The 27546-nt window shown below is 37.3% G+C and overlaps 1 protein-coding gene across 2 annotated transcripts in view; it reads right to left on the reverse strand.

The window, feature by feature from the left end:
• Nucleotides 1-27546, reverse strand: part of HELZ (helicase with zinc finger) — a gene marked incomplete at both ends in the record, with an annotated part of 130472 nt that overhangs the window by 23714 nt on the left and 79212 nt on the right. For both annotated transcript variants that reach the window (XM_079725645.1, XM_079725644.1), the window contains 5 exons: nucleotides 6954-7470; nucleotides 8259-8505; nucleotides 8904-9456; nucleotides 13622-13701; nucleotides 25737-25944. In XM_079725645.1, the coding sequence (XP_079581771.1) occupies nucleotides 6954-7470; nucleotides 8259-8505; nucleotides 8904-9456; nucleotides 13622-13701; nucleotides 25737-25944 (1605 nt within the window). The remainder of the gene's footprint in view (nucleotides 1-6953; nucleotides 7471-8258; nucleotides 8506-8903; nucleotides 9457-13621; nucleotides 13702-25736; nucleotides 25945-27546) is intronic.

Raw genomic sequence — 27546 nt, forward strand, 5'->3', positions numbered from 1 at the left:
TCCATGCTGACCAGGTATATCATTTGTCAAAAGAAAATCAAAATTATTATAAAAAAAGAGAAAACTAATGAAACACAACATGAAAAACCATCTGTTCAAGTTAACTGTTAAGCTAACATCTAGATGTTTTCATCCAACATAAGCTTCATCTACCAAGGTTTCTAGCAATGAAAGAGTTAACAGTAGGTAGGGAAATAACACATTTTTCTGTATTGTTAATGTTAAGGAAATTATTTTAAAAGGTTGGAAATAAACAGCAAACATATAAACCATTCATTCTGTGAGATGATTCATGCAAAATCGTTTTGTACAACATAACAGACAGAAGTTATCCTAATGTACTGAAAACGTCAAATCCTGCAAATGTGGTAAAAATAATATTTTCCTTGTCAAGGTATTTTCTTCAGTGTTGCAAATCAGTCATCATTTGTGGATCTCATGCATCAAAATAAAGGTGACCAAATGTTTTTGCAAAAGTAATTGCACTCTAAGAACCCACTGACAATTGAAGGTACTTATTCATGCACTCAGAGCTAAACAGTAATAACAAATGTTAAGAGCTCGAAGGTACAGAGAACTTAAATTCCAAAACTAAGAAACATTTAAATAGATCAATGATTAAAAGTACACTATTCGGTATCCAACATTATTTAGCAAAGTACAAAACTTTATAAAACCTTATAAAAACTGTGGCATGTTATTTCCCCCAAACATTATGAACTCATTCTACTGGTTAGATAAAAATATCACAAGGGTTATCAGTAAAAATGGTGGAACGAGGACCTCCATAAAAGCAATGAAAAAACTGACAAAAACTGTCACAATCAACTTCCTTGGAATTTAGGAAACTAAAGCTTGAAGCAACCAGGGGAGCACTTAATCAAGAGAAACCAGAAAATTTCAGTAAGAAGAGCAAGATTTGCGGTATTTTCATTTACCGTAGGCCCATGCCCCTGCTTCTGCAGCTGAGAGGGAGCCTTGAAAATAAGACCCTGCGTTTCCAGCGCTACTATCAGAGCAGAAGGGACCTCACCGTCAAAGGGCTGTAATTATTTGTTTTGACCTGTCTGGTACAAAACAACACTTGACTTAACTAACTCAGAACTCAACCAGTGCTGAAAGGGCCATACTGAAAATATGTACAAGGCCGATGTTTTAGTTGCTGCTGCCTGAAGCAATGGATAGCAGTTGGACCAAACAACAGACTAACAAAAAGCCTTGGAGGAAAGCCTGGGTTATAAGATACTTTAGGGAATAAAGACTTTGAATAGCTCCGACCTGTTCCTCCCTGGGAATCTAGAAGACCACACACATGCTGTGCATGTGCTCAGGAAAGGCCGGAAAAGTTCTCACCTCTGGCTGATCTGGAGGCTGGAGAAGCAGGAAGCTAAAGCTAAAGCAGAGGTGTAAACTGCCCAGCTGAGTATGGAAGGTGTGCGCAAACACACATACACACAGATGCCTCTGCAAAAACTGGGCAATGTTTTTGGAATGGGGTGTTTAAGGAAATCTCTGGGCAATGACTAGTTGATCATTAAGCCCATGGAAGAAAAACTTCAGAGGCCACACACAACAAATACTGACTTTAAAAAATTAGTTCAAAATTTAAAAATTAACTTAAAATTAAATTTAAAAAATTAGTTCAGAAAAATCACTAAACAAACAAATGACAACAAAATCAAAGGGCAAAAGGATGAGAAAAGACATTCCATGCAAACGGTAACCAAAAGAGAGCTGGGGTGGCTATACAAATATCAGAAAAAAACATACTTGAAGACAAAAATTGTTATGAGAGAGAAAGGATATCATATAATGATAAAAGGTAGACATGGAGACGTAACAATTATAAACATATGTAAACCTAAGGACAGAACCCCAAAATACATGAAGCATAAACTGACAGAATTAAAAGGAGAACTACACAATTCAACAATAATATTTGGAGACTTCAACATCCTACTTTCAATAATGGATATAAAACCTAGACAGCAGACCCAAAGGAAAGAGAAAATTTGAACAATATAAACCAAACAGACCTAATATATCTATAGAACATGCCACCCAACGAGAGCAAGATATACATTCTTCCCCAGTGTACCTGAAACATTCTCCAGGATAGGCCATACAACAAGTCTCAATAAATTTTAAAAGATTAGAATTATACAAAGTAAGTTCTCCAACCACATGGAGTGAAATTAGAAATCAATAACAGAAGGAAATTTGGAAAACTCACGCCGGAAATGCTTGTCTTCCTCTAATTTTGCCCAAAATGTACCCTAAACATTATACTAGAAGTTCTGGCTGGGCAATTAGGCAAGAAAAAGAAATAAAAGACATCTAGATTGGAAGGAAAGAACAAAACTATATTTGCAGATGACATTATATTCTACACAAAAAATCCTAAGGTATTCACACAAAAAAATCTATTAGAGCTAATAAAGAGTTCTGCAAGTTTGCAGATATACAATCAATTGCACTTCTAAACACTAGCAGTGAACAATCCAAAAAATGAAACTAAGAAAACAATTCCATGTACAATAGCACAAAAAAATAATATGATACTTTGGAATAAATTTAACAAAAGAAGTGTAAGACTTATAATTGGAAAACTACAAAATACTGTTGAAAGAAATTTTAAGAGACCTAAATAAATGGAAAGGTACCATGTTCACGTACCAGAAGACTTTATATTGTTACGATGGAAATACTTCCCAAGTTAATCTACAAATTTAATGCAATCCCTTTTAAAACCCCAGCTAGGTTTTTTTTTGCAGAAACTGACAAACTAACCCTAAATTCCATATGGTAATTCAAGGGACCCAGAATAGCCAAAACAATCTTGAAACAGAAGAACAAAGTACCAAAGACTCATACTTCCAAATACAAAACTCACTACAAAGCTACAGTATACAAGCCAGCGTGGTATGGCATAAGGACATATATAGATCAATGAAGAGAATTTAGAGTCCAGAAATAAACCCATAGGTCTGAGGTCAATTGATTTTTGACAAGGTTGCCAAGACCATAAAATGGAGAAAGAATAGTCTTTTCAATAAATGGTGCAAAGAAAACTGAACAACCACATGCAAAATAATGAATTAGACACGTACCTCATAAAATGTACAAAAATTAACTCAAAACAGATCAAAGAATTAAATGTAAGAACTAAAACTATAAAACTAGGAAAGGTAGATGTAAATCTTTGTGATCTTGGATTAGACAACAGTTTCTTAGACATGACACCAGAAGCAGAACGACCAAAGAGAGAACAGATAAATTGGAGCTTATCTAAATTAAAAACTTTTGTGCATCAAAGGATACTCTCAAGAGGGGGAAAAGACAGTCCACAAAATGAGAGAAAATATTGCAAATTATATGTGATAAGAATCTAGTATTCAGGATATACATAAAAACCCTTATGGCTCCACAACAAAAAGACAATTGTTTTTCAAAGCAGACAAAGTATCTGAATAGACATGTCTCCAAAGAAGATATACAGAAGGCCAATAAGCATATTAAAAGATGCTCAGCATCATTAGTCATTAGGGAAACACAAATCAAAATGAGATACTACTTCACACCCACTAGGATGCCTATAATTTAAAAATGGACAAATTGGAATCTTTATACATTGCCGGTGGGAATATAAAATGGAGCAAGACATTGTGGAAAACAGTTTGGCAGCCCCTCAAAAACAGAGTTACCATTTGACCCAAGAACTTCAGGTACAAGAAAACTGAAAATATACTTTCACACAAAACTTGTTCATGAATGTACACAGCAGTATTATTCATAATAGCGAAAAAATGGAAACAACCCAAATGTCCATCAATTGATGAACAGATAAACAACCTGTAGTATATCCATACAACGGAATATCACTCAGCCATAAAAAACAATGAAGTACTGATAACATGTCACAAAGTGGATGAGCTTCAAAAGCATTATGCTAAATGAAAGGAGCAAGACACGAAAGATCACATATTGTATGATTCCATTTATATCAAAAGTCTCTACAGGGACAGAAAATAGATTATGAGCTGCTAGGGACTGGAAGTAGGAGGGATCAGGGAGTAACTGCTCATTGGTTATGGCATTTCTCTAAGGGTGACAAAAAATGTTCTGGAATTAGATAGCGGTGGTTGCTGCACAATATTGTGCATATACTAAAATCCATTAAATTTTACTTTAAAATGGATAAAATGGTGAATTTTTTTGTTATATGAATTTTATCATAAATAAACAAATACACAGGTAGATACATACATAAAACACTGCTTAACTGAAAATTACTACTATTCAGTTGTGAAGCCATTCCATTATAATTTGAAATAATGTCATATATGTGTCCAGTCTTTAAAAGTATGGTTCCAAATTTTAGATCCTCACAATACGTATATACAGATACCAATTCATCTTATGCTTACAATTTACATTATGAGGCTAAGACAGCAATTAAGTTGTTTTAATGACAGTTATTATACAGGATGAGCCAATCAATAAATACTGGAACAATTTGAACAAATTACCTCCAAAACCCTACAAATAAGATATAGAAGCTTCCCTATGAAACTTCACTTTTTAATCAGCATCTGTAGCAGAAAATTTGCAAAACATGAAAAAATTATTTCTAAAGCCTTTAGAAATCATTAAGGAACTGCCAAAATGAAGCTAATGTCAAAAAAATATTTTTCATATCTCAAAATTCAAAATGTTTACCCTGCTTTAAGAAGACATCTGTGATTGATAATGACCACGTGAGCTTTACACATTCTTACCTTTAATCACTGTAAGCTTAACAGGAACAGCTAGACAACATTTTTATAGTCCACACCAAATGGTACCATTTTTGAAATTTTATAACCTAGAATTACTAAGATTTTTATATCAGTGAAGGTCCATAAGGATGCTCTTTGGCAATACCAAAGTATAATTCAGTTTACCCTAAATTGCTTAGTTTAGCAGAGTCAATTCTACGTTAAAGACTGCAAATTCTGATATTTGGGAATCAGTGCCATTGTGTATTAACTGCCCCAGTCTAAGAAAGCACCAGGATGAATGACAGGAGAAAGAGCACAGCCCTTGCAGCTGACCACTGGCTGAGAAAACCAACATCTATGGAAAACCTTAATGGACAAATTTGTAATTAACAAATGTAATGTAAGTAAAAAGATAAGCCACTAAAAACCATTTCCCCAGATCAGACAGGACGAAGCTTCTTGAATGAACAGCCTCCTCAAGTCAGTCAGATGTTAAGTGTTCTAAAACAGCAATGGTCATGTTGTAACAATGACCATTCTACAAAGCCTGAAATAGCATAATAAAAAGGGGAAAATTAAAATAAGTTCCAAGAATAGCCTCAGGTAAATCAATGAAATTAGAACACTCCCTCATCACATCATATACAAAAATATACTCAAAATGGTTTCAAGACCTAAATATAAGACATGACACCAAACAACTCCTAGAAGAGAACACAGCCAAACATTTTTGGATATAAACCATAGCAGTATATTCTCAGACCAATCTCTCAAGGCAAAAGAAATAAAAGCAAAAATAAACAAGTGGGACCTAATCAAACTTAAAAGCTTTTGCACAGCAAAGGAAACCATCAACAAAACGAAAAGACAACCTAAGGAATGGAAAAAAGATATTTGCAAATGACCTGACCAACAAGGGGTTAATTTCCAAAATACACAAATGGCTCATACAACTCAGTATCAAGAAAACAAACAACCCAATCAAAAAATGGGCAGAAGACCTAAACAGACACTTCTCTAAAGAAGATATACGGATGGCCAAAAAGCACATGAAAAGATGCTCAACATTGCTAATTATTAGAGAAATGCAAATCAAACCCACAGTGAGGTATCACCTCACACTGGTCAGACTGGCCATTATCAAAAAGTCTACAAATAATAAATATGCTGGAGAGGGTGTGGAGATATGGTCATCTTCCCACACTGTTTGTGGGAATGTAAGTTGGTGCAGCCACTGTGGAAAACAGTATGGAGGTTCTTTAAGAAACTAAATATAGAGCTACCATATGATTTAGCAATTTCACTCCTGGGCATATATCCAGAAAAGACAAATACTCTAATTTGAAAAGATACATGCACCCCCAGTGTTCATAGCAGCACTGTTTACAACAGCCAAGACACGGAAACAACCTAAGTGTCCATCAACAGATGAATGGATAAAGAAGATGGGGTATATATATATATATATATATATATATGTGTATATATATATATATATATACACACATGCACACACACACATACACACACATCTATACACACACCTACATACACACAATGAAATATTTCTCAGACATATAAAAGAATGAAATATTGCCATTTGTAGCAACATGGATGGACCTAGAGAATATCATACTAGGTGAAGTAAGTCAGACAGAGAAAGACAAATATCCCATGGTACCACTTATATGTGGAATCTACAAAATAATACAGATGAATCTATACACAAACCAGAAACAGACACATAGACATAGAAAATAAACTTATGGTTTACCAAAAGGGAAAGGGAGAGGGGGAAGGGATAAATTGGGAGTATGGGATTAACCGATACCGAATGCTATAAATAAAACAGATAAGCAACAAGGATTTGCTGTATAACACAGGGAATAGTATTCAGTATCTCAGAATAAGCTACAATGAAAAATAACCGGAAAAAAATATATATATAACTGAATCACTTTGCTGTACACCTGAAACTAACACAATACTGTAAACCAACTAGACTTCAATAAAAAAATAAACAACTCTTTAAAATGAAGCTGAAAAATAAATAAGTTGCAAGAAAATATTATCTTTACAAGACTATTAAATATAGTTAAGATCTGTCCACCGTCATTATCAAACAAACAAATATTGATATTTTTCACAATCAACGAATCCTGAAAGGAGAAGCGCAAAAGAAGGACATTTTACCTCTTCTAAGCTGGGGAGCGAAGAGGACGACACTGTGCGAGCCGACAGCGGGTGGAAGGGCTCTTGGCTGACAGCAGGCTGATGGCTCTGCATGTGCACAAAAGGGGTCTGCGGTGGCCTGGGCGGCAGTGGAGGTAGGCCATAGGGAAAACCCGGCCCCATCAGGCGATTCTGCTGTAAGTTGGCAAAAGTCCATGCTCCATCAGGTGCCAGGCATTTCAAGGGAGGAGGGGCGAGGTGTTCAGATGGCAACGAGAAAGGCGAGCTGAACAGCTGTGGCGGCAGGCGCTGTGGAAATGCTGGGTTGCTGGCTACTTCGAGGTCTCTGCTGCTGTCACCGAAGTTGGAAAAGTGGGTACTGTGGTCTGCACTGGACGGGGGCGTGGGGACTGCTGGTGGGCTCCTGGTCTGAATTTGTCTATATTGCAAAAGTCTTGATTGAGGTGGCGGCATCTCAGCTAGTTCCCGTGTTTCACTTTGATCACGATTAGACAGTTCTCTGATTAAGTCTTGAAACCTACATAAGGATGATGAAATATGAGGAGGAGAAAACAAAAGAAAAGCTTCATCACATTAAGGAGAGCTTAATCAACTACATATGTAATTTTTACAAACAATAGCATACTACTTAATCAGAACTAATGTTAATTCATCTCAAGAGTAGGAAGCATTAACACTCATAGGCGTTGAACTGAAGACACTAAACATGCCCAAGTATCTGATTTCTTTCTTTTCCCTTGGTGTTAAAAACAACTGTCCTGGTCTTCACATGCTTTTGGTAACTGACGGCTATAAAAGGTCACCATAATGGTGGATCTTATTCAGAAGGGATTAGGAAACACTTCAATGCATTCACATGACACCATAAAAACAAGTTTAGAATGAGGACTGAACACTCAAACATCTATACTTAAAAGATGGTAGAATTTCGTGCTACTAGAAAAAAACATATTGATGATAAATTTATAATTTTTAACTTCTAATTTAATTCTGTCCTCTTTGCATTCTTTGCATTATGACTGAGTAGGAAAAAACCACGCACAGTGATGGTACATTTCTTTCAGAAGGACTGCAAAGCAAGGGGGCACATTAACTTACGAGCCACAGCGGGTCGTCCATGCCTAGATTTTCAGAAGAGTTACTTCTCAAAAGATGCTTTATATTTTAGAGTCAATCGACAGAACTGTGGAGCAATGTACCTGGAAGGCTGGCATCCAATTTCTTTGGGACAATATTCCAACCTGAGGCTAAAAGGACACCACTCAAGAAGGACAATAGGGGGCTCATGTCAGTCTGCTGGAATACCTTGAGTCAGCTGTTTCTGCTTCATCTTCGGCACTGCTGGGGAGCTTCCAGTCTGCTCTCACTGGTGGCTGATGTAATCCAATGGGCGGCTGGGGAAGATGCTGGAGGTGAGGGTGAGGATGAGGATGGTGATGGTGTGGGTAAGGAACACTGCCCTGGCTGAGATAGGCGTGATGCTCACTCCACTGCTGTAACCGCACCTGCTGCTGCCGTAATGCTTCCAGAGCCACACTCCCATGCACACGATCTGTAGAAACATTGGTGCGAAGTTTATGTTTTCAGCATTTAGGGTTTCAAGTTAATTCTTTCAAGAGTTTTTACAACCAGATATTCTCCAGAAAGAAATGGCTACAGTTTGAGTTTTGGAGAAAGCATATGTTTTCTAAACTTGCCAGTAACTAAAGTTATGGTGATGATGATGATTCTTCCTTACCTACATTACGACATAACCTGACATCAACTGGATGCTTAGTATTATATAGCATTTGGAACTAGATTCTGATTACCACAGTAACTGATTGATTCTTTTGCTGGCGTTATTTAAAGAAATGAATTAATCCTGACTCAAAAAATATTGTATAGCACATGTCATTTAAGTAAATCATCTCTGAATTTGTCACATCCAGCAGTGATCAGAGGACTTACCTAAAGCCTCTCCTACAGGCAATCCTGGGGGGTTCTCATCAGTGAAGTTATTCAGATGTGAAGGAAGAATGGGGCCGGGCTGCGCAATGGCTCGCAGAGGACTGTGGCCCCCCTGCAGCATGGGAGGGGGCTGCTGCTCAGGAATCACAGTCTCTGCAGGAGGGGACTGTGGTCGATGAGAAACCGCAGTATTAAAAAAAGCACTGTTGGGGCCTGCCTGACAGACAGCAGAAAGCTGAGGCGGCGGCTGGCCCAGCGGATTCTGGGGCGGGACTCCCTGATTCGGGTGGGGCGGCATTTGATTTGGTTGTTCAGGCAAATTATTCTGCTGCTGATTTGACAAGGCGTGCTGCTGTGGAATTGGAAATGGCGGTCTTGGCAGCTGGGGAAGTGGATGAAAATGGCGACTGGGGACTGCATACTGGGCGTGGGGAGCAGGAACAGGGAGATTTATGTGTCTTGGGTTGAGATTGTCTTTGCGATGAAATTTGGGATAAACAACACCAGGACGTGATTCAGGACTTCTGTTCTGTGGATTTGATTCCAAATCCATCTAAAAAAAGAAGAAGTATTTTTTAGCTGCAGAAGATCTAAGTCCTGTGGTTCACCACCTTTTCCCACCCCTAGCACATCTAAAAGATATGATCCATTCTTATCCGTAATAGCCGGAGCGCTGGGGGCCTGATAAATCACTTTCTGACCATCAAATGAGGGAATATTCTTTAAATTAGGAAAGATGAAACAGAAAAAAACCCGCATATTAAATGTGAGTCACAGGGAAAGATACTACTATTTTATTAGCATATCTACTTTAATTCCTTTAAAAACAATATTTTTATTTTCACACTATCTTCCTTGGAAAGATAACCATTTATTTCCTTCTGATATAAATCATTAAAATGTGTTCTTTCCTTCTGATTTTATTGTTTTTATACATCTCTTCCTCAAACATATCTATATTAATATAAAAAAAGTCTCAGTCTAAATAACTTTGAAGTGAACCAAAAAAAAAGTACTATATCACCTTTGCATTAAAAGCTTGGCTGTCAATTTTTGCCATTATTCCTTCAACAAACACTTACTGAGGGCCTACCAAGGACACTGTGCCTGGGGCTGGAGATAAAAAAGCAGTCAGACTTAGTCTGTACTCCCAGGAGTGCAGAGCAGGGGTTGGCAAACTACGACCCCCAGGCCACTTCCAGTCCACCAGATTTCTGTGCATAAAGTATTACTGGAACACAGCCACAGTTGTGCAAGTTGACACATTGTCTACGGCTGCTTCCTCACTACAATGGCAGAGGTGAGTGGCTGCAACAGAAACCACACGGCCCACAAAGCCTGAAAATTTAGTATCTGGCCTTTCACAGAACAAGTCTGCTAAGCTCTAAGCTCTGGCTTAGAGTCCAGTAGAGGATACCAACGTGTAAACATAAAATTAGAGGTGTTGTAAGAGGACGTGAGATGACATCCTGGAGCCTGAGAAAATTAAAGGTGACTTCATAGAGATAATGATAATCTTGCATAAAAAGCTGGAGTTTTGGGCTTCCCTGGTGGCACAGTGGTTGACAGTCCACCTGCCGATGCAGGGGACACGGGTTCGTGCCCTGGTCCGGGAAGTTCCCACATGCCGCGGAGCGGCTGGGCCTGTGAGCCATGGCCGCTGAGCCTGTGCGTCCAGAGCCTGTGCTCTGCAGTGGGAGAGGCCACAACAGTGAGAGGCCCACGTACCGCAAAAGAAAAAAAAAAAAAAAAAAAAAGCTGGAGTTTTTTATCTAGTATGAGGGAAGTACATACGAGATAAAGGTGACAGCTTATACACTGAAGCAGATTTGAGACGAGAAGTTCTGTGCACATAGAACTACAACTGGACTTACATGCTAATCTTCCCCTTCTTGAAATCAGATGAAACTGCAGAAGCCCAATTACACAAGACCCTGAATGAGTCAATACTGAGAAAAAACATGTTTTTAATCCTGTAAACTGTGGCAAGCTACCAAAGGATTTTAAGCTAGGGAGTGCTGTCATCTTTCTAAAACACAAGTCTGATCTTAAGTGACATGAAACTGACCACTCTCAAGAAGACAGAACAAGCAGTTTGCTCCTGAATTGAAGCTGGGGTAATCCGGCAACAAAGCTATTGCCACAAATGGCTGAGATGTGCCAATCATGCCCCAAGAGAATTCTCATGTCTACCTCAAATGGACCAACATTAAATTTGGCCAATAAGATCCTGAAGACTACTGGGTATATATAAATTATGTAGAAAATGAAATGAGAAGGATGATAACTCTGTCCCAGTCTTCCCAAGCAGCTGCAATGCCTGCTCTTCAACTGTCTCAGAATCTGATTAAGCCTCTTTAAAAACAAACATTTTCCCCTATAAGTCTTCATCTTTTTAATGACTAAAGCGACATTTCAGCTGAGATACACCTTTCTCCAAAAGATACTGTTAATAGGCATACTCTGATGGCATGAGGGAGACCATGATTAGATGTCAAGGTTGTATGTGGATAAGCTGATGTTTTAATTGCCTTCTTCACTTCTGACTTTTACATGGACAAGAAGCCGGGCCAGTGTCGTAGAAATTTAGATCAAGACTGTGCTCCTCTATGATACTACAACAGGCTAAGCAGGGGAGATGACTGTAAAGTCTGAAGGAGTCTGACTCTAATATTATCAGAATTAGATTCTCCTCTATCGCTTTCCTCTTAATCCTGAGTCAAGGAGAGCTAGGACATTTTCCCCCTAGGCCCCAGGACGAAGCATGAGGGTGGAAAAGAAAATGAAACGTGTCTATCAGGTTGCCTAGTCCCCTAACAGGGAAAGACCACAACAGAAAATTTTTAAAAAGGACTGAGAGACGTTTGGCTATCTTGGCTTCAGCTGCTCTGACAGTACCTAAGACTCTCCCGGTTGGGTCTGTTCTAACCCTAACCCTGGCCCTCTGACTACAGGTGCTGTTGCTGTACCGCCCCACACGCCCTCTGCTTTCTCTCTGCATCCGTTCCCAAACACACAGGACGCCTACTTTCACTGCTGCTTCCCTCTTACTCTATCAGCAAGCTCCCCTGGCTGCCTAATTGGCACTGCAGCTCCTCCAGTGGGTACTGAGCCCTTCCAGTTGTATAAACTGTGAGTCAGAGCTGCTTAAGAGGCATAAGTACCTGAATATAGAGAACAGTTGCTTAAAGCCAGCCTGAGCCTGCAGATACAGATTTGGAAGTCACTATCAGGGAGCAAGTAATGGAAATTGTGGAATTGGACTAGTTTATGGTAAGAAAGCACAGAATGCAAAGAGTGTTATGGGACCATGACAGAACCCTGGGAAACCCCAACTTAAGGACTAGGGACAGATGGGAAGGGGTGGACAGGAACTTATAAAAGAGACAGAGTCATGTTAGAAAGAGTTGTGATAAGTAGAAATGTGTGTCAAAGAAACCAAAAGAAAAAAGATGGTCAAGAAGAAAGAGGTAGAAAATAGTGCCAAATACCAAAGAAAAGTCAAGTAAGGCTACAACTGAAGCATGTTCATAAGATTTGGTCACTTTGAGTTTTTTTTTTTTTTTTCCTTTGGCTGCGCCACTTGCAGGATCTTAGTTCCCTAACCAGGGATTGAACCCGGGCCCACGGCAGGGAAAGTGCGGAGTCCTAACCACTGGACCACCGGAGAAGTCCCTGGTCACTTTGGGCTCAACAGTTTTAGTGAAATGTTAAGGCCTAATACTAGTCTGTGTTGGTTAAGGGACAAATAAGAGATGAGGGGAAAAAGGAGAAATTAGGCAGTAGCTATATAAAGGAAATAAAGGCCAAATAAAGTGTTTTTTTAAAAAAACAGTCTATCAATCAATTTACTTACAGGCTGAGGAGGAAGAACCAGTAGCTGGAAAGAATCTGAAGATAAATGAAGAGAAGGGACAAGGTCTGTGAGGTGACCAAAAGAGGAGAGATAAGTCTTAATGGAAACTCTTCCTCTGAGATCGGTGATATAGAAGGATGTTCAAGGACACAGGAAAAGTGTGAGGACTAAAGGTCTGAGTTAAGAGCGTGAAATCCTGATGAATTGCACTCTAAGGGAAGGTCATCCCCTGATCGTAAGAATAACAGGTAGAAGGTAAGCAGGCATCAGAAGAGCTGCTGAGAAAACTGGGCAAAGGGAGCCAGGTACATACAAAAGAAATGGGGAGGCACCCCACGGGTTCGCTGAGATCAGAGAGCATGAATTTCCAGTGGCACTAATTCAACCAATGATTTGATTTTCCCTCACTGGTTCACGAGCACAGAAGCAGAAAAAGCAGATGAACAAACAGGTTAAGAGTTAAGGATGCACACAGCAGGTGTGACGAGAGGACAAGGTGAGGGACTTGAGGAAGCTAAGTCTTCCTTCCGCACTATAACAGCTCTTCCCAATCTGAGACAATTTTTAATAACACATCTATAGCTGTGTCTTCATTTATTACTTTATAATTGGAAGTCTCTGAATTCAAGTCTATTGCTAAATGACACAATTTGAGAAAAGTATTCTGATAAATAAAATAGTGTAGACAAAGAAAAGGTGGAGGGAGAGAGTGCAACATGACCCACCAGACGCTCATGAAACAACAAACATAAAAGATACACATAAAAAGGTAGATAATTTTCTTTAAAACACCAGGATTCCAAGATGATCAATCAAACTAACTCCATTAGAACAATGCATTCACTAAAGGTAAACCACATACCTGTTTTGATTCTGTAGGCTTTTTCTCTGGTGTCCGAATCTTATTAATTTCAGGTCCAGGATTATTTGTATCACTTTTACCTAAGAAAATATTTCAAAATTCTTATAAATTGTCTCCAGTAGATGTCACAAAATGCCAATGACTATCCAATATTAGACAAAGAAGTAGAATATTTTAAACATTTTTCAACAATTATTAATTATTACTGTTTGGGTTTTGTTCTTAAATTTTCAGAGTTGCAATTTCTCTGAAAGAAAGAAAATTTATAAATGAAGCAAATCTCTCTGACAAGGCAAAAACTTAATAAGGGAATAACCTTAAAATATCAACTAAGTCCAAAGATAAATGCCTATTCTCCAGGAAATTACAGCCTCATTTTCTTAAACTAGACATAGAAAAGGTCTATTTATAAAGGTTTACTACTTTGGCCATTTATGAATGCAAAAATCCAAATAATGCGTCAATGTAATTTAGTAAAGGAATCTAAACTAAATAAAGATATTCTGAAAGGAATGCAGTTATACTTTTAAAAGTAATAGATATCAAACTAAATATAAGTGGATGACAAACATTAAAGAAAGCAATATTAAGGTTAAAAAAATCACAATTATAATAGACAAATAATGCTAGTTCACGCATGTGAAAGGCTTTTAATCTATAAGAACTAACTACTGGATATTTTAAATCCCTTGAAAGAATCCTTAATTTGGGTTCTTCCTTGAAAACATTCTTTTAAGAATGCCACTGGAACTCTGTGCCAGAATAGCCTTACTACTAAACTTTAAGAAAAGAAAACTACAATGTCTGAGATGAAAAATACACTGGATGGAATTAGCAGATGTTTAGACACTGCAGAAGAAAAACTTGGTGAACTTGAAAGCATAGCAATAGAAACAATGCAAGGTGAAACACAAAAAGAAAGAAGAATTTTTTAAAAGATGAAAAGAGCATCTGTGAACTGTGGGGTAACTTTAAGAAGCATAAAAAATGGGTAGTTGGAATTCCTGAAGAGAAAAAGAGGTGAGACAGAAACAATTTCTGAATAAAGGTCAAAAATTACCAAATTGATGAAAACTGTAAACCCACAGATACAAGAAGCTCAACAAACCATAAACACAAGAATCATGAAGAAAACTACACCAAGGAATATCATTTCATCATAAACAAATTACTAAAACCAGTATAAAAATAAGTTCTTAAAAGCAGTCAGAGGAAAAAAAGACATGTTATATGCAGAAAAGCAAAGATAAGGATGACATCAGATTTCTCACTAAAAATAATGTAAGCAAGAAAACAGTAGAGTAACATCATTCAAATACTGAAAGATAAAAACTATCAACCAAGACTCTATACCCTGTAAATAAAAACATTTTCAGACATACAAATGCTGAAAGAATTCATTGCCAGCAGACCTGAACTACAAGGAATGTTAAAAGAAGTCCTTCAGGCAGTAGAAAAATTACTGAAATAGAAACATGAATATACAGAAAGAAATCAAGATTACCAGAAGAACTAACTACATGGATAGATATAAAAGATTATTTTCCTTATTATTTAAAACTCTTTTAAAAGATACTTGGCTCTTTAAATGAAAATAATAACAATGGTTGAGGTTTATAACATAGGAAAAGTAAAATAAATGCATGATAACAACAGATAAAGACCAGAAGAGGAAAACCTGAAATACTCTGAGGTTCCTTTTCTGTACGTGAGTGGTAAAACATAAATTGGAAAGTAAACTGTGTTAAGTTAAAGAACTTTCAGAATGGGAGAAAATATTTGCAAAGGAAGCAACCAACAAAGGATTAATCTCCAAAATATATAAGCAGCTCAATATCAAAAAAAACAGACAACCCAATCCAAAAATGGGCAGAAGACCTAAATAGACATTTCTACAAAAAAGACATACAGATTGCTAACAAACACATGAAAGGATGCTCAACATCACTAATCATTAGAGAAATGCAAATCAAAACTACAATGAGATATCATCTCACACCAGTCAGAACAGCCATCATCAAGAAATCTAGAAACAATAAATGCTGGAGAGGGTGGGGAGAAAAGGGAACACTCTTGCACTGCTGGTGGGAATGTGAATTGGTACAGCCACTATGGAGAACAGTATGGAGGTTCCTTAAAAAACTAAAAATAGAACTACCAAATGACCCAGCAATCCCACTACTAGGCATATACCCTGAGAAAACCATAATTCAAAAAGAGACATGTACCAAAATGTTCATTGCAGCTCTATTCACAATAGCCCGGAGATGGAAACAACCTAAGTGTCCATCATCGGATGAATGGATAAAGAAGATGTGGCACATATATACAATGGAATATTACTCAGCCATAAAAAGAAACGAAACAGAGCTATTTGTAATGAGGTGGATAGACCTAGAGTCTGTCATACAGAGTGAAGTAAGTCAGAAAGAGAAAGACAAATACCGTATGCTAACACATATATATGGAATTAAAAAAAAATGTCATGAAGAACCTAGGGGTAAAACAGGAATAAAGACACAGACCTACTTGAGAATGGACTTGAGGATATGGGGAGGGGGAAGGGTAAGCTGTGACAAAGCGAAAGAGAGGCATGGACATATATACACTACCAAACGTAAGGTAGATAGATAGTGGGAAGCAGCAGCAGAGCACAGGGAGATCAGCTCAGTGCTTTGTGACCGCCTGGAGGGGTGGGATGGGGAGGGTGGGAGGGAGGGAGATGCATGAGGGAAGGGATGTGGGAACAGATGTATATGTATGACTGATTCACTTTGTTATAAAGCAGAAACTAAAAAAAAAAACAAAACAAAACTACAATGAGGTATCACCTCACACTGGTCAGAATGGCCATCAACAAAAAATCTACAAACAATAAATGCTGGAGAGGGTGTGGAGAAACGGGAACCCTCATACACTGTTGGTGGGAATGTAAATTGATATAGTCATTATGGAGAACAGTATGGAAGTTCTTTACAAAATTAAAAACAGAACTACCATACGACCCAGCAATCCCACTACTGGGTATATACCCTGAGAAAACCATAATTCAAAAAGAGTCATGTACCACAATGTTCATTGCAGCACTAATTACAACAGCCAGGACATGGAAGCAACCTAAGTGTCCAACGACAGATGAATGGATAAAGAAGATGTGGCACATATATACAATGGAGTATTACTCAGCCATAGAAGGAAACAAAACTGAGTTATCTGTACTGAGGTGGATGGACCTAGAGTGTGTCATATACAGTGAAGTAAGTCAGAAAGAGAAAAACAAATACTGTATGCTAACACATATATATGGAATCTAAAAAAAAAAAAAAAGAAAAGAAAAAAAAAAGGTTCTGATGAACCTAGGGGCAGGACAGGAATAAAGATGCAGGCATAGAGAATGGACTTGAGGACATGGGGAGGGGGAAGGGTAAGCTGGGACGAAGTGATAGAGTGCCATGGACATATATACACTACCAAATGTAAAATAGATAGCTACTGGGAAGCAGCCGCATAGCACAGGGAGATCAGCCCAGTGCTTTGTGACCACCTAGAGGGGTGGGACAGGGAGGGTGGGAGGGAGATGCAAGAGGGAGGGGATAAGGGGATATATGTATATGTATAGCTGATTCACTTTGTCATACAGCAGAAACTAACACACCATTGTAAAGCAATTATACTCCAATAAAGATGTTTAAAAAAAAAAAAAAAGATACCTCACATCCAAAGAAAAAGGAGAAGCCTCAATGAGACAGTTGGATGGGCGCAATCACAATAAAATCAAATCCTATGACCACTGGGTGGGTGACTCACAAACTGGAGAACATTTACACCACAGAAGTCCACCCACTGGAGTGAAGGTTCTGAGCCCCACGTTAGGCTTCCCAAACTGGGGGTCCGGCAACGGGAGGAGGAATTCCTAGAGAATCAGGCTTTGAAGCCTAGTGGGATTTGACTGCAAGACTTCAACAGGACTAGGGGAAAGAGAGACTCCACTCTTGGAGGGCACACACAAAGCAGTGTGTGCATCGGGACCCAGGGGAAGGAGCAGTGACCCCATAGGAGACTGAACCAGACCTACCTGCTAGTGCTGGAGGGTCTCTTGTAGAGGCGGGGGTTGGCCGTGGCTCACCGTGGGGACAAGGACACTGGCAGCAGAAGTTCTGGGAAGTACTCCGTGGCATGAGCCCTCCCAGAGTCCGCCATTAGCCCCACTAAAGAGCCAGGTAGGCTCCAGTGCTGGGTCGCCTCAGGCTAAACAACCAACAGGGAGGGAACCCGATCCCACCCATCAGCAGACAAGTGGATTAAAGTTTTACTGAGCTCTGCCCACCAGAGCAACACCCAGCTCTACCCACCACCAGTCCCTCCCATCAGGAAGCTTGCACAAGCATCTTAGATAGCCTCATCCACCAGAGGGCAGAGAGCAGAAGCAAGAAGAACTCCAATCCTGCAGCCTGTGGAACGAAAACCACATTCACAGAAAGACAGACAAAATGAAAAGGCAGAGGACTATATACCAGATGAAGGAACAAGATAAAACCCCAGAAAAACAACTAAATGAAGTGGAGATAGGCAACCTTCCAGAAAAAGAATTCAGAATAATGATAGTGAAGATGATCCAGGACCTCGGAAAAAGAATGGAGGCAAAGATCAAGAAGATGTAAGAAATGTTTAACAAAGACCTAGAAGAATTAAAGAACAAACACCTAGAAGAATTAAAGAACAAAGAAGCAGAGATGAACAATACAACAACTGAAATGAAAAATACACTAGAAGGAATCAATAGCAGAATAACTGAGGCAGAAGAATGGATAAGTGACCTGGAAGACAGAATGGTGGAATTCACTGCCATGCAAGAGAATAAAGAAAAAAAGAATGAAAAGAAATGAAGACAGCCAAAGAGACCTCTGGGACAACATTAAACGCAACAACATTCGCATTATAGGGGTCCCAGAAGGAGAAGAGAGAGAGAAAGGACCCCAAAAAATATCTGAAGAGATTATAGTCAAAAACTTCCCTAACATGATAAAGGAAACAGCCACCCAAGTCCAGGAAGCACAAAGAATCCCAGGCAGGATAAACCCAAGGAGAAACACAATGAGATACATAGTAATCAAATTGACAAAAATTAAAGACAAAGAAAAATTATTGAAAGCAACAAGGGAAAAATGACAAATAACATACAAGGGAACTCCCATAAGGTTAACAGCTGATTTCTCAGCAGAAACTCTACAAGCCAGAAGGGAGTGGCATGATATATTTAAAGTGATAAAAGGGAAGAAACTACAACCAAGATTACTCTACCCGGCAAGGATCTCATTCAGATTTGACTGAGAAATCAAAAGCTTTATAGACAAGCAAAAGCTAAGAGAATTCAGCACCAACAAACCAGCTCTACAACAAATGCTAAAGGAACTTCTCTAAGTGGGAAACACAAGAGAAGAAAAGGACCTACAAAAACAAACCCATAACAATTAAGAAAATGGTGATAGGAACATATATATTGATAATTACCTTAAATGTGAATGGATTAAATGCTCCAACCAAAAGACACAGGCTCGCTGAATAGATACAGGAACAAGACCCATATATATGCTGTCTATAAGAGACCCACTTCAGACCTAGGGACACATACAGACTGAAAGGGAGGGGATGGAAAAGGATATTCCATGCAAATGGAAATCAAAAGAAAGCTGGAGTAGCAATATTCATACCAGATAAAATAGACTTTAAATAAAGAATGTTACAAGAGACAAGGAGGACACTACATAATGATCAAAGGGTCAATCCAGGAAGAAGATATAACAATTATAAATATATATGCACCCAACATTGGAGCACCTCAATACATAAGGCAACTGCTAACAGGTATAAAAGAGGAAATCAACAGTAAAACAGTAATAGTGAGGGACGTTAACACTTCACTTACACCAAATGGACAGATCATCCAGACAGAAAATTAATAAGGAAACAGAAGCTTTAAATGACACAACAGACCAGACAGATTTAATTGATACTTATAGGACATTCCATCCAAAAACAGCAGATTACACTTTCTTCTCATGTGCACACGGAACATTCTCCACGATAGATCACATCTTGGGTCACAAATCAAGCCTCAGTAAATTTAAGAAAATTGAAATCATATCAAGCATCTTTTCCAACCACAACGCCATGAGATTAGAAATCAATTACAGGGAAAAAAATGTAAAAAACACAAACACATGGAGGCTAAACAATACATTACTAAATAACCAAGAGATCACTGAAGAAATCAAAGAGGAAATTTAAAAAATACCTAAAGACAAATGACAATGAAAACACAACAATCCAAAACCTATGGGATGCAGCAAAAGCAGTTCTAAGAGGGAAGTTTATAGCAATACAAGCCTACCTCAAGAAACAAGAAAAATCTCAAATAAACAATCTAACCTTACACCTAAAGGAACTAGAAAAAGAAGAACAAACAAAACCCAAAGTTAGTAGAAGGAAAGAAATCATAAAGATCAGAGCAGAAATAAATGAAATAGAAACAAAGAAAACTATAGCACAGATCAATAAAACTAAAAATTGGTTCTCTGAGAAGATAAACAAAACTGATAAACCTTTAGCCAGACTCAACAAGAAAACGAGGGAGAGGACACAAATCAGTAAAATTAGAAATGAAAAAGGAGAAGTTACAATGGACACCGGAGAAATATAAAGCATCATAAGAGTACCACAAGCAACTCTATGCCAGAAGAAATGGACAAATTCTTAGCAAGGTATAACCTTCCAAGACTGAACCAGGAAGAAATGGAAAATATGAACAGACCAATCACAAGCAAGTAATGAAATTGAAACTGTGATTAAAAATCTTCCAACAAACAAAAGTCCAGGACCAGATGGCTTCACAGTTGAACTCTATCAAACATTTAGAGAAGAGCTAATACCCATCCTTCTCAGACTCTTCCAAAAAACTGCAGAGGAAGAAACACTCCCAAACTCATTCTACGAGGCCACCATCATCCTGATACCAAAACCAGACAGAGATACTACAAGAGAAGAAAATTACAGACCAATATCACTGATGAATATAGACGCAAAAATCCTCAACAAAATACTAGCAAACACAATCCAACAACACATTAAAAGGATCATACACCATGATCAAGTGGGGTTTATCCCAGGGATGCAAGGGTTCTTCAGTATACACAAATCAACCAATGTGATACACCATATTAACAAACTGAAGAATAAAAACCATATGATCATCTCAATAGATGCAGAAAACGCTTTTGACAAAATTCAACACATATTTATGATAAAAACTCTCCAGAAAGTGGGCATAGAGGGAACCTACCTCAATATAATAAAGGCCATATATGACAAACCCACAGCAAACATCATTCTCAATGGTGAAAAACTGAAAGCATTTCCTCTAAGATAATGAACATGACAAGGATGTCCACCCTCGCCACTATTATTCAATATCGTTTTGGAAGTGCTAGCCATGGCAAGCAGAGAAGAAAAAGAAATAAAAGGAATACAAATTGCAAAAGAAGAAGTAAAACTTACTGTTTGCAGACATGATACTATACATAGAGAATCCTAAAGATGCCACCAGAAAACTACTAGAGCTAATCAATGAATTTGGTAAAGTTGCAGGATACAAAATTAATGCACAGAAATCTCTTGCATTCCTATACACTAACAACGAAAGATCAGAAAGAGAAATTCAGGGTACAATTCCATTCACCATTGCAACAAAATACCTAGGAATAAACCTACCTAAGGAGGTAAAAGACCTGTACTCAGAAAACTGTAAGACACTGATGAAAGAAATCAAAGATGACACAAACAGACGGAGAGATATACCATGTTCTTGGGCTGGAAGAATCGATATTGTAAAAATGACTATATTACCCAAAGCAATCTACAGATTCAATGCAATCCCTATCAAATTACCAGTGGCATTTTTTTTACAGAACTAAAACAAAAAGTCTTAAAATTTGTAGGGAGAAACAAAAGACCCTGAATAGCCAAAGCAGTCTTGAGGTAAAAAATCAGAGCTGGAGGAATCAGACTCCGTGACTTCAGACTATACTACAAAGCTACAGTAATCAAGACAGTATGGTACTGGCACAAAACCAGAAATATAGATCAATGGAACAGGATAGAAAGCCCAGAGATAAACCCACGCACCTATGGTCAACTAATCTATGACAAAGGAGGCAAGGATATACAATGGAGAAAAGACAATCTCTTCAATAAGTGGTGCTGGGAAAACTGGACAGCTACATGTAAAAGAATGAATTAGAACACTCCATGACACCATACACAAAAACTAACTCAAAATGGATTAGAGACCTAAATGTAAGACCAGACACTATAAAACTCTTAAGAGGAAAACATAGGTAGAACACTCTTTGACATAAATCACAGCAAGATCTTTTTTGAGATCTACTTCCTAGAGTAATGGAAATAAAAACAAAAATTAAAAAAATGGGACCTAATGAAACGTAAAAGCTTTTGAACAGCAAAGGAAGCTACAAACAAGACAAAAAGACAACCCTCAGAATGGGAGAAAATACTTGCAAAGGAATCAACAGACAAAGGATTAATCTCCAAAATATATAAACAGCTCATGCAGCTCAATATTAAAAAAAAAAACAACCCAATCAAGAAATGGCCAGAAGACCTAAATAGACATTTCTCCAAAGAAGACACACAGATGGCCAAGAAACACATGAAAATCTGCTTAATATCACTAATTATTAGAGAAATGCAAATCAAAACTACAATGAGGTATCACCTCACACCGGTGAGAATGGGCCTCATCAGAAAATCTACAAACCACAAATGCTGGAGAGGGTGTGAAGAAAAGGGAACCCTCTTGCACTGTTGGTGGGAATGCAAATTGATACAGCCACTATGGAGAACAGTATGGAGGTTCCTTAAAAAATTAAAAATAGAATTACCATATGACCCAGCAATCCCACTACTGAGCATATACCCAGAGAAAACCATAATACAAAAAGACACATGCACCACAATGTTCACTGCAGCACTATTAACAATAGCCAGGTCATGGAAGAAACCTAAATGCCCATCGACAGACGAATGGATGAAGAAGATGTAGAACATGTATGCAATGGAATATTACTCAGCCATAAAAAGGAATGAAATTGGGTCATTGGTAGAGACGTGGATGGATCTAGAGACTGTCATAAAGAGTGAAATAAGTCAGAAAGAGAAAAACAAATATCGTATATTAACGCATATATGTGGAATGTAGAAAAACAGTACAGATGAACAGGTTTGCAGGGCAGAAATAGAGACACAGATGTAGAGAACAAACATATGGACACCAAGGGGGGAAAGTGGTGGTGGGGGATAGTGGTGTGATGAATTGGGTGATTGAGATTGACATGTATACACTGATGTGTATAAAATTGATGACTCATAAGAACCTGCTGTATAAAAAATAAATTAATTAAATTAAAATTTAAAACTTAAAGGAAAAATAGATAAACACCAATTATTTTTGGAGAATTCAATATTCCTCTCTCAATATTCTTTTTTTTCAACGTAGACAGAAAATCAGCAAAGATAAAGTAGACTTGAACAATTGTATTAACTAACTTGACCTATAGTAGTACTAGAGCACTCCATTCTTCTCAAATGAACATGGAACATTTATAAAGATAGACCATATCCTGAGCCATAAAACAAATCTCAATAAATTCAAAAGGATTCAAGTCATGCAAAGTATGTTCCCCTACCACAAAGGAATTAAAACTAGGAATCAGTTAACAGAAAAATTCTTAGAAAATCCCCAATAACTCACCCAAACTCACCTTTCTAAATAATCCATGGATCTAATTTTAAGAGAAAATAGAAAGTGTACTGAACTGAATGAAATAAAAATAGAACACTGGAATTTTGTGGGATGCACTACTGAGGAGGAAAATTCTAACACCAAGATACCTCTATTAATCTAAGCTTTCGCCTTAACAAAATAAGTGCAAGAGTTGTATTCTGAAAACTCTTTTTTTTAAAAGGCTGACAGTAAAGACCTTAAAGAAGAGAGAGACACCGCGTTCATATAACAGAAGACTAAATATTAAGATGTCAGCTCTCCCCCAAATTGACCTACAGATTCCATACAATCCCAATCAAAATCCCAGCAGGTTTTTTTTTTGTAGAAACTCACAAGCTGATTCTAAAATGTATGTGGAAATGCAAAGGACCTGGAATACACAATTTTGAAAAAGAAAAACAAAGTTGGAGGACTCATACTACCTGATTTGAAGACTTTTATGAAGCTACAGTAATCAAGACAGTATATTTGGCATGAACAAACATATGCATCAATAGAAGACGACAGAGACTTCACATAGGCAGTAAACTGATTTTCAACAAAGGCACCAAGTAATCTTAATGGAGGAAGGAGAGTATTTTCAACAAACGGTGTTAGAACAACTGAGCATACATATATGTAAAAACAAAACAAAATGAGAACAAAAAAACCCTTCAATTCTTACCTCACATGACATATAAAAATTAACTCAAAGGAGACCTAATATAAGAGCTAAAACTATGAAACGTCTAGAAAAAAACAGGGAAAATCTTTGTGATCTTGGATTAGGCAAAAAAATTTTGACATAACACCAAAAACATGACCCAAAGAAGAAAAAAATGGATAAACTGGACTTCATCAAAAAGGGAAACTTTTATTCTTTGAAAGATACTGTTAAGAAAATCAAAAGGCAAGCCATATCCTGGGAGAAAATATTTTCAAAACATATATCTAATAAAGATTTGTATCCAGAATATATAAAGAACTCTTATAACTTCGTAAGACAAACCAATAAAAGAGTGGACAAAAGATACAAATAGACACTTCATCAAAGATATACAGGTGGCAAATAAGCCCAATGAAAAGATACTCAACATCATTAGTCATTAGGAACATGCAAATTAATACAACAATCAGATACTATCAGATACCCATAAGCAATGGTAAAATTAAAAAGACTGACAATACCAAGTACTAACGAGAATGTGGAGCAACTGGAAATCTCACACATATTAGAAATGAAAAATGGTCTGGCCACTTTGGAAAACAGTATGGCAGTTTCTTATAAAGTTAACAAATGTGCTCAACAAGCTCAATCCTGGGTATTTACCCAAGAGAAATGAAAATATGTTCAATACATATGTTCACAGCAGCTTTACTCATAAGAGCCAAAAATTAGAAATAATTAAGGATAGATAAAAACTGATGGAGAGATAAAAAACACTGTGGTTCATACATATAAGGGAATACTAATCAACAGCCAAAAGGAACAAACAACTGACACAGACAACACAAATAAATCTCAAAAGCATTAAGCTAAGTGAATGAAGCCAGACACTATGATTCCATTTATATGACAAACTAGAGAAAAGACCAAAGTACAGGCACAAAAGTCAGATCAGTGGTTGCCCAGGGCTGGGGCTGGAGGAGGAAAGTGACTGCAAAGGGACATGAGGGAGTTTTTTGAAATGTAAACACCCTGAATCTTGATACTGGTGGTGGTGAACAGCTCTGTATATTTGTCAAAACACATCAAACTACATTCTAACAGGGTGAATTTTACTCTATATAAATTATATCTCAATAAACCTGACTTTAAAAATTACACAGGGTAATTTTTCCTTATTTATAATTCTAGTAGACAAGAGACTACGATTTGCATAAGAAATAACTACTTTAAATAAACTATTGCCACAGTAGCATTAATATTTAGTATGCTACAAAAATATTTTGGGTCAACAAAAATGTTTAACAGGAGAGGGTTTTCTGTCTCAATTTTAAATGACTATGATTTTTAAAAAAATCTAAATATTAACATTTTCCCAGGAAATTGATACCATCCATCAATTATAAGTGGTAGGTTACATGTAAATTTTGTATCTGTGCACATATCTGTATCTTCTGGAGAGAGGATCCATAGTTTTTACATCAGATTCCTCCTCGAAAAGGTTTATAATCTATGAACGAGTTAACAATCACCCTGTGAAAGGAAACTTGTATGTTGATACAACCTGGCGTATCATCAATTTAGGAACATGAGGCAGCAAAGCAACTCACCGTTTCGACTCTGCTCATGCTGATCCTTCTCCTGAGGCTGGTTTTGCGTCTGCCCTATGCTGACAGGTGGGTGATGCCCAAGGCCATAAGGTATAGGAGACCCTCGCCCATGTGTCTGTAAGAGGTTCATATTGTAGGCCATTGCTGCCTGGTGTGTAATGATTCGAGGATCAACTGCAAACCTACCCTGGTATCCTGTCCATGGTACCTAGGTTATTATAAGAAATAAAATAATTGCTTTCAGTACATTTTGAAAGGCAAACTGCTATAGTGCTATTAATTAGGAAAGAGCAAACACACACACAGATGTTAATTTTATCAAAATGAATAACTACAAAATGAATGCTAATAGTAACAGTTGGCAGAATGACTGCTATATCTCAACTGGCAAAAAAAAAAACAAAAAAAACCTCCTTGAATCTTTAGTATGTAAGGGAAAACTGACCATTTCCCTTACACACTAGGTTAGGAAGAAATCAAGGACTTAAAATTGGTAATTATTCCTTGAGGCATCAAATCATTTTATAGTCTTGAATCATTTTCCCTCAATATGAATGCATATATGTCACTGATTACCATGAAAACTGTCTTTTAAAGTCATAACTGCATAGATATACAGTTTAATAAACTTGAATAACAGGGAAAAAATTTAAGAAAAAATTCAGTCTAAGGAGTCTCAACTCAAAAAATATGTATTACTATTTTATATGAATAACCAAATCATTTAATGTTCATTTACTGTAGGCAAAATTCAAACAGTTCATTAATTTAATTAATGCATTTGATTAATTAAACCACAGAAACAGAAAATTTCTTTAGGTGTGTCAAAATATATAATCTCTGCATATTAATATAAAATGAATAAACACAATGACATCTGAGCTACCACCCCTATTATTTTATTATAATACAACTGTTAAATTCAGACTCTTAGAAATCTTTAAAAGTCTCTTTGACCTAGTAAAATGAAATATAAATCCCAAGGGACTTACTATTTAAAGCAGATGATGTATAATGTTGCCAGGCTGTCTGGGAAGAAATAACTCAGCTAAAATGGAAAGTCTATGGGGAGTCGACATAAATGACATATTTCTTATTGACAGTTATTCTCACTGGCTGCCGGGATTGTGAACCACCGTGTCCAACATGGCTGAAAAATGTTGGCAGCTAGGCGTTTTTGCATTTTGGGGGTGTAGGTAGGGGTGCCAAAGATCCTTGACAATGATCACCTCTACCTGAAACTACAGTACTTATCTTAAATGAAAGAAATATTTTCTAGGCTAATATTCCTGAATTTGGAAATATTAGTAAACAGCAAATTTTTTAAATTACCAAAATACTCAAAAATCTTAAAGAAAAGAAAAATGAGTTTTAACAGAAGATGGAAGCCCTCTAAAAATCTATAGTCTTAGAAATGATTTAATAATGTTTTTAAGTGCCAGTAGGATTTCGTAAGGCATGGAATTTCTCAGATAAATTTAGATCCAAGGGAGCTAGGCTAATCCAAACCTTTTTCCCTCCTCCAAAGAACTGTATTTCTTAGGGTTAGTGAATTATATAAGAATGAAAAAGCAAAAGATAAAATAAAACATCACTTTACAAAACAAGAGTCCAATTTACTAGCTCTGTTAACTTTTAGCCCTATTTTCCCCAGTAAAAATATTTAAGACAATACAAAGGCTTCTCAATCAAAACACCCAATTTACAGATTTCTTCATAGCCACTGACAATGTAGCAACAAATTTTAAGCAACAATTCACATTTCTTTGGTCATAAGAGCTGCTTTGAATGAAAGAAGCTTACAGACATT

The sequence above is a fragment of the Hyperoodon ampullatus genome (genome assembly GCF_949752795.1).
Source record: "Hyperoodon ampullatus genome assembly, chromosome: 19".
Lineage (NCBI taxonomy): Eukaryota > Metazoa > Chordata > Mammalia > Artiodactyla > Ziphiidae > Hyperoodon > Hyperoodon ampullatus.